At 40.8% G+C, this 9,238-nt stretch overlaps 1 protein-coding gene across 1 annotated transcript in view; it reads left to right on the forward strand.

Moving 5' to 3' along the window:
- The window catches only part of astn1 (astrotactin 1), a 351,757-nt gene that overhangs the window by 330,736 nt on the left and 11,783 nt on the right, over window positions 1-9,238 (forward strand). The window contains exon 23 of the mRNA XM_007552505.2: window positions 6,915-7,098. Within this exon, the coding sequence (XP_007552567.1) occupies window positions 6,915-7,098 (184 nt within the window). The remainder of the gene's footprint in view (window positions 1-6,914; window positions 7,099-9,238) is intronic.

Here is a 9,238-nt window from a genome sequence, read left to right on the forward strand (position 1 = left end):
GAAAAAGCATGTTGTGTCACCACTCTGGCTGAAAGCAGCTTCTTTAATGCCCTCCGTAAATCATCCTACACTTTGACTGTAGAGACGATGACTCATTAAAAAGCTTGCAGAAAAAGGCCATTTGTATGTGAAGAAGTTATAAGATTCAAAAATACTGACTCATTAACTGCAGCAGTTTGACTGCTTTGTTATATTTCTCTTTGAAATTTGATGCTTTGAAACTGGACCTCTGTCTTTTTCAGAAGCTCCTGCTTTTTCTGACATCATCATCACAGCAATGCTTCTCCATTATGTTGTTTACAACCTTTCTTCGGAGCATTGCACTGGGAAGTAGATGTTTTTTTTTCTTTTTGAAAGTAGGTGGCCTTTTGTGAGTGCAAGTGTTTAGGCACCCCTGAATGGCTGCCAGGGAAAATCAAAGGATTCCTCAAACATGCATTACAGGTGGTGAACCCAGACCATTTCTCTGTCCTCATCATTTCTGGCTGACATCTTGCATGTTACCACTACTCTCCGACTCATCCAACATTACACATCATTGTAAGTTGTAACAAGGTTTGCTGTGTCAGTCAGCACAGGGTCCGGAGCACGGAGACACCAGCAGACAGGCCAGTGTACCAGGAGATGCAGAGGCCGCAGTAGGAGGGGAACAACCCAGCAGGACCACCGCTTCTTTCTTTGTCCAAGGAGGAACAGGGGGAGCACTGCCAGAGCCCTGCAATATGACCTCCAGCAGGCCACTAATGTGCGCGTTTCTGCTCAGATAGTCAGAAACAGACTCCGCCAGGGTGGCGCGACGGCCCTGCATCAATGAGCGGGGCCTGTGCTTACAAGCCAACACTGTGCAGAACGACTCGCATTTGTCAGAGAACCCCAAGACTGGCCAACTCACCACTGGTGGCTCTTTCTCTTCACGGACGAGAGCAGGTTCACACTGAGCTCATGTGACAGACGTGACAGTCTGGAGACGCCGTGGAGAACGTTATGCTGCCTGCAGCATCCTTCAGCATGACTGGTTTGGCAGTGGGTCAGTAACGGTGTGGGGGGAGGCTTTTCTTTGGAGGGCCCTCCACCTGCTAGCCAGAGATGCCCCGACTGACATTAGGTACCAGGATGAGATCCTCAGACCTCTTTGTGAGACCCATAATGTAGCGGAGTGAGCCGTGGATTCCTTCTGCTGCAGGACAATGCTGGGTTTCATTTGGCTGAATTGTGTCAGCAGTTTCCTGCATGATAAAGGCATTGGTGCTGTAGAGTGGCCTGCTCATTCCCCCAGACATGAACCCAGCAGAGTGCATCTGGGACATGATGTTTTCTTCCATCCAACAACTCCACTCTGTCCGCTGCCTCATCAGGGCCGCGTCCAGTTGTTGTAGGGAAGTCATAAAGGCCACACACGCTACCGAGACCCATTCTGACCTGAGGAATTTCCATTGACACTGAATCAGCTGGTGATGTGATTTTTCCACTTTTACTTTTGAATATGATTCTAAATCTAGACCATTATTGAGATAATAATTCAGATTTATATTGATCATTTTTATGTTGTTTTGTTCTCAGCGCAATCCACTATGTAATAAACAAAGACTTACATCTGAAATGTTACATTCATTGCGATGTAGGATATGTTAGCGTAAACTTTATTTTTGGTATTTAACAAGATAATAAAAGTACAAGAAAGGGGAGCTTGAGAAAAAATTCTGAAAACTACTATTTTTCTTTTTTTTTCTATAATGGCTCTTTATTCTTCCTACATATGTTTGTCAGCACAGTAAAAAAAAAAAAAAGCTTTAACATGCGATGCCGTGATCAAGACCGGATTCTTGGATTCTCGCTCAAGCATGTTCACACTTATCTCACACAATCCTTGCCAGAAAGGAAGCCACACACACTGCAGCGAAGGGGAGCAAGACACACTGAGGAATAGAAAAAGGGGGTAAAAGGTTTAGCCAAAAAACCTTAAATCAAACTTTGGGGTTACAAAAGAAAACAGGGGGGGGAGCGTAAAGGTGAAACACGGAGAGAAACGTTTTGAACGTGAAAAGTAATTCGAAGAAAAGGGGCCAGAGGCCAACAGACAGAGCACACGGTTTGGATGTATATGGGCTGAATTAGCCGCCTAACATGCCCTTTTATTTTCAACATCCGCAAGTATCCTGCTCTTTTTATCCTGGCTGACAGCTCATTCATCTCTCCAGGACTAGTACTCTTATCCCCCTCAGGCTGCTGCAGACTCTATATTTCTTATACAAACGGAACCTGGAACGAAAAGCTGGAAACCATATGGTGCCTCTGGTTCGACAAAATGATGACGTGAAGAGAAATATGCCGATACTTTTATGAAAGCTGAAAGCTTCAAGAGAATTTCCTCTGTCTTTGTTGGACGGATGTTTAATCAGTCAAATTAAAAGAAGAAATATGTTGGGGTTTTGTTTGTTTTCAGTCTTTTATTGTGCAAGTTATGTTTTAACCACAAGGTGGCGATATTCAATCAGGAAACGCTACAGTGAGGGCGCTGCGTCGGAACCATACAGGCTGCTATCCTCGAAAATGTGGCTCTTATTAGACTACCAGCTGGCACTGTCTGTCAGTTTGTTGCTCTCGAAACTATGTTGTTGTTGTTAACAGAATAAAATGAAAAGAACAAGAGAACTCTACACTGTAAATCCCGTCACACAGAGTTTGTTCTGTAGAAAACGTCCAAACCCACGAAGCAAAGCAGCTGACTGCAAGCTGCAAGCACGAGTACTTCCGTATCTCCGTGAACCCATTTGTTTGTTTGTATGGTCTTCAGGTTCCGTCTGTGGGCTGTAGACAACACAGGACGGCGGTCCAGTCCGAGTGAGGTCACCATCAAGACTCCGTGTCCGACTGTGGATGATGTCAAAGCGCAGGGTGAGAAATGAGGCCGAATGGGTTCACAACCAGCTCGCTGAGGCCAATTTGTTTTTCATGTGAATAATCGTGCAATTAAGCTTTTTTTTTTTTTTTTTTTTCTTACAGTGTGTCAAACTTAGGGTTAGGGTCTGTGTATTCAGAATATCCAGTGCCTTGTAAAAGTATTCGCACCTCTGAGGTTTTTTTCACATTTTGACTCGAAACGACAATATTTTATTTACCTTATCTTAATTTTACATGATGAAGCAAAAAAGTAGCCTGTGGTTGTAAAGTGGAAGGAAAGGACTTTATGGTTTTCACACCTTTTACAGTATAAATCTCAGGCAGTGTTATATATGTATTTGTCTTCAATCCCACCTGAGTCAATACTTCATAGAACAATTGTTTACTGAAGGTAATGCTGTAAAATATTAAGGTCTACTGCAGGTAAAGATGCAAAAGATATTTGGGGCATGAATTTACCAGCATTGCACACGTAGGAAAAAGTTTTTTTGTATTTTTTTTTTTAACTTAAAAAATAAATCTAGCTCAGACAATTTGGATTCATCAGTTTTCAAGTCTTGCAAATGTTCTCAATTCCACAGAGGTCTGGCCTTTTACTGAGTCATTGTAACATCAGAATACGGTTCAAAGAGGCTCCAATGGACATCTTAAAGGTTTCTTTTTTTTTGATGAGTCAAAAGTCTATATATGTAACAAAACTAATCAATTTCGCCACAGAATTCTTCGGTAAACAAAAATATCAAGATCTCAGCCATGGAAATGTTTTTTTTACATTTCATGCGGCTCTGAGTGAGCACTCTGTTGCTTTTTGTTGTGTCATAGACGTATCAAGAATCCCGCTCGCAGCTTGGTAAGACGATCTTGGTGCAATTATTTTTGTTGTTCAAAATGCTGACGCTTGCTTTCACAATGCAGTTTCAAATGTGGTCCCCTGGCAAATTAAACACTTTGTTCTTCTGCAGGGTCATGGGCAAATGAAGACAAATGATGTCCATTTGTCTTTGAGTTAGCGATTTTCTCCACCCGCTTTTCCTTTTTGTTGCACAGTTTGAACAGGTCGTTTTCTTTTCACCAAGGCTTTGAATGTAGAGGAAGTAGCAATTAGCAAGCTCTTCCAAAAGTGAAAGTAGAAAGTTTCCTGTAGTAGTGATTTTTTTTTTTTTTTTAAACGGACATCTGGTGATATTCTTGTGATTGTGAGAAAATTGTGCATAAAATAATGCACATCCTCAGCATGGATAGTGAAAGAATCAGTGCTTGTGGGGGGCCACCGACTGAGAGCTCATTGTTCATTTTCCTCCTGGAAAACGAACCTCTTCAGCACAGCCGACACTAAGGCCGACTTTCTTACCTTCTTCCAGGGGTTGCTGTTCTCCTGCATCACTTGTTGCAAACTTTAAAGGGATCCGCTTAATTCTGCCTTACAGCTATGAGTTTCTTTTCGCCGCTCTTCTAAAAAGTCCAGATTTGTGGAGCAAACGCCTAATTGATCCTCCCACCTGAGGATCAATTAGGCTGCTGTCAGTGTTACAGTGTTACTATGGAGATCTTGGCTGCTTCTCTAATGAAGGTGGTATTTGACTCAGCTGGTTAGTTTAAGTGGGAAGCCTTGTTTTGGTAGATCTTGCAGTTGTGCTATGCTCTTTATGTGTTTGGACAGATGATTGAACGACGCTCTGTGATGTTGCATTTCAGCATAAAGCCTCCTCAAACCGCCTCCCTCCCCGGTGTGTCTTTTCCGATACTGGTTGTTCTCTTATATTCAAATCTCATGGCAGCTTTATTTATAGATTAAATTGCACACATATAAAACCCTGATCTCACAAATATGTTCTACATTCAGTTGATGTATCACATAAATGTCCAGTAAGACATATTTATGTTTAAAGCTGCAGTGGGACTCAATTTTGTCCAACTTTAAGGCGCATTAGCACTTCTGCAGGGCACTTTACCCTTTATTGTAAAGAGCATGAAAATAGAGCGACCAAATGGAATCACTAAATAGTTCTCAAAAGTTCTGTTATTAGATGAAATAATTCCTGCCTGTTTGGAGCTATTTCTCAGTAGATGTCATGTGAGTTCATAGAGTGAGTCATAAAGTCACAGGCAGATAGTTTTCCCCTCTCTGGATCAGGACTGTTTATGGTCACCGTATCCTGCAATTCCGTGAGGATATTGACTATAAAAAAAAAATATATATATATATATATATATATATATATATATATATATATCATCCCATCTCAGAAATTAAAGAGCTGGAATCCTTGCCGACCCTCTGCAGCAATAACGGCTTCATAGCAAAGATGTTTTTGTGGATCCGGCTGCTGATTTTAATCAGCTATTACAAAAATGCGCTAGTCATTGAAGTGTGATCCTACTGGGCTTACGCTGTTAATTTTAATGCCTGGAGAAGTATAAATGGTGTGAAACGTAATACTTCCAGTGTACTGGGGTGACTTTATTACCATCCAGAAGAGGGGATAAGTTGCTAGCCTGACAGGCCATGAAAAGCTCAAAAATCTGTCCGAGTTACAAAAAGCCTTTCCAACTTCAACTTGAACAATGATTTATGCTTTTTCAAATGGTGTTCTGAGTGGAAGTTGCACGTTAAAATAGCATGCCGCATATCTGAAGATCTAAAAGTTGGCTTGGAGTATGAAAAGGAAAGAGCTTCACAGCAACGCTAATGAAATACAGAAACAAAATCCAGACAGGCTTTCGAAAACTAAACATAATTGTGGGTGTTCGCAATGATCTCTGCTACTCCAGGGAGCACAAACTGGAATAAACACTATTTCAGAACTTAAACTTTTTTTTTTCTTTTGCCCTGGAGTTACTAACCATGCTTAACATTAACTGCTTAACAAAACATTACTAAATCTTTAAAGTTTACATCAAAGTCATGTAATCAGAAACCAAGTTTCCTTCCACACGTGGCGTTTCCAGTCAAAGTCTGAAAAATGGGGGATGAATATTATTGATCTTAGTCCATTTTCAGTGTTTAAGTGTCTAAAAGTGCCTTCATTACTGTTTTAAGGAAAATAAACTAATTAGAAGCATAGTAGATTCTGTTACGAAAAGACAGATTTCTGAGAATAGGCTACAAGGCCAATGGCAAAGGTCTTGCAGTTCAGAAAATATGTTGACATAAAAGATTAGGATGTGAAAGTAGGACAAGTATGTGAATATTTCAGTATTTCGAAGGGCCTTTACTCAGCACACCAAAACAGGGTAAATATTTCACCTGTCTTTGGGTTTTCTTGAAGAGTCTGATTGATTGCTGTCTAAAATATTGCATGACTTGAAATGCAACATATTGAGTGACCCAGAGCTACAAAACTACTCAAAAGTCCCAAAGACTGCCATTCCTTTCAGGCTAAATGGAAACAAGTCTAAAGTTGTTTTATTATCAACCCCTATGCAGGGTTTCCCCCAGAAATCTTGCTAACCCCTTGGTTGGGGCGCTAGGGCAGTCATCCAGTGGTCCACCATGTTTTTGAGATAAAAATTGTTTAAAGTTGACAGGAAATTTGAAAATATCACTAGTTTATTATGTGTTATTGGAAGACATTAGTATTATTTAAACACTAACTAAATATTCTTAAACATATAAAAAAAACTTCAAACAAATAAGCAACGCTAAGCCTGGTGGGGGCACAAGTAAATCCTGGCGGCCTGCCAGGCTTATAGTACCCTGGGGGAAACTTTGCTGATGTTATTTCTGCCATCATTGATTTAATAAAAGAAAACGTACAAACTCCATAACTCTTTATAGACATTTGCCTATACTGAGACTCACCACCGATACATCATTAAAGATAATGTGTTTTATACAGTTGAAACCAAATGGCTTCTCTCCTCATTTTGACGTTTAGGAGGAAATAAATAATTTAATTTCATTAATTTCAATCTGATACTAACATTTTCTGGTCTTGATTAGATATCCCCACATGTTGATGACAAAGTACGTAAGAGTTTGTTTTGACTTCGGATTGTATGTGTTCCTTTAGAAATTGCTGACAAGATCTACAATCTGTTCAATGGCTACACAAGCGGGAAAGAGCAGCAGACCGCCTACAACACTCTCATGGACCTGGGCGCTCCCACACTGCACCGCGTGCTTTACCACTACAACCAGCGCTACGAGAGCTTCGGAGAATTCACCTGGAGGTGTGAGGATGAGCTGGGACCGAGGTACTGCTCTCTTCTGACCTTTTTTCCTGAGTCACGATTCTCTTTATTTCCCTGCTGCACAAAAATCTAAGAGGTTTTAAAGTTTCATTTGTTTCATTTGTTTTCATGCTGGACAGCTATTGTTTGTGTATAGGAAAAGTAACTGAAAAACAAAGCCCATTGTTCGTTCCATCCATCCATCCATCCATCCATCCATCCATCCATCCATCCATCCATCCATCCATCCATCCATCCATCCATCCATCCATCCCTCCCCCTGACATCTTAGCTTCTAGGATTATCACGAGATAATCCTAGTGTCTAAAAGTGCCTTCATTACTGTTTTAAGGAAAATAAACTAATTAGAAGCATAGTAGATTCTGTTACGAAAACAGAATCTTATTGTGTTATTTCCACCACAATAAGGTGGCAGCCCATCGGGGGGACCCCATGTTATGTTTCTTAAAAGCCCAACTCCTGTGGCACAAAACAGATCAGACATGCTGCATTCCTACCAGTAAATTGATCATCAACTTCAACTTGATCGCTGATATGCGAGTAGAACAGAAACTATACAAAGTGTGGTGTGGATCTGTCTTGAGCCAGACTTTTGAAGAATACCTCAAGACTGAGCCATTGTACTAACGGGTAGACTATAGTTGAAAAATCTGTCTTGTTTTGTTTTTTTTCATCCATGAGTTGCCCTCCCACCAACAGAGCCGAGTCTGTCACACTGAGTGGTGCAGTTGACACTAACAATGCCTTGAACAGTAACGGCATAACTCACCAAGGAGATTGGCCAAGAAATGTGGCAACTTGACAAGCGTCTGTGTTGGATCAGTTTGGTGAAAGTGCTGCTCTGAAGTGAGGTTTCAGTGCCGCTAATCCTTAAACAATGTAATGAGCCATTGAATCCTAGAACCGTGTAAACCTTAAACACTGAATCACCTGATTCCAGAAGTTAAACAACGGGTTGATTTTGATGAACTTTCTTCAGATTTGACATCCGCCGTTGGCAGATCTGGTCTAAGTCTAACTACTCTACCCCCCACAAGTATTTATTAGATGTTTTTATCCTGACAGTAGTTAACTGAGCTAACTCACAATTCAGGTAGAACATCTTCTGGACATCTGGGGAAGGTCAGCACAACACCAGGCTCTTGGTCTCACAGTAAAGTTAATTTAAGTGTATCGTTCTGCTGCTGAAGGTCACTTTCCAATGTAATCTGGATGGCATGTGCTGCTTATAGATGAAGTAGGTTCTCCTAAATAATGAAGTGTCAAAATGTGGTCACATTAGAATCACCGACTTCAAAATGTCATATTGAGATTTTATGAGATATGACAAATCAGAATAGCAGAAAAAAACTACTTGTGGTGTTTAAAAGAGTTTTCTTTTCCACAAAAATAAGTCTTGCATGGATTTGTACTCAAACCTCGATTCCCCGATGCCTATAAATAAAATCAAATGCTTCCCGAACTCACCCAAGTCATAAATGGAGTGAGAACTTTCCTGGACAAATGGCATCATACAAACCAAGCAACACACAAGACGAGCCAGGGATAAATGTTGTGTAGAGGCTAATGTAGGGCTTAATGTTCTAAAACGATACCCCAAATGTTTAATATCTCACACTCACCCCGTTGTTAAGCAATGCGAGTGCAACCGCAAATTAATCAAGACGTCCTCGTCGTCCTGGCGAGAATAAATTCTTTGTTTACAGTTTGACACAAGCCATGTGCAGAAGAAGAAGGTGCTTTGACAGATGAGACCAAAAACGAACTTTCCGACTTGCACGTGATACTAATATCTGAACACACCATCCCCAAGGAAGCTGAGCTGATGAGACAATGATTGGAGGGAAAACCTGTTAACACCAGAGAAAGATTTGACTTTTGACCGTAAGGGGCTGGATACCAATGCACGCCACATTTTTGAGATTTCTCATTTGCAAAAACAAAAAGAAAATGATCTTTTTTCTTTGGCCTCACAACTTTGAGCTACTCTCTGTTGGTAGACCAACAGAGAGTAGCTCAAAAAAATGCCAAGAAAAGACTGATCCTAACAGCAGGAATGAGTTTAAGGGTTACTGGAACCCGTTTGTACACAACTTTGTTTTTGTTCATTACGTCTGAACACTCATCAGGGACTTGAAGAAGT

This window comes from Poecilia formosa, unplaced genomic scaffold (assembly GCF_000485575.1).
Source record: "Poecilia formosa unplaced genomic scaffold, Poecilia_formosa-5.1.2 Scaffold49, whole genome shotgun sequence".
Classification (NCBI taxonomy): Eukaryota; Metazoa; Chordata; class Actinopteri; order Cyprinodontiformes; family Poeciliidae; genus Poecilia; species Poecilia formosa.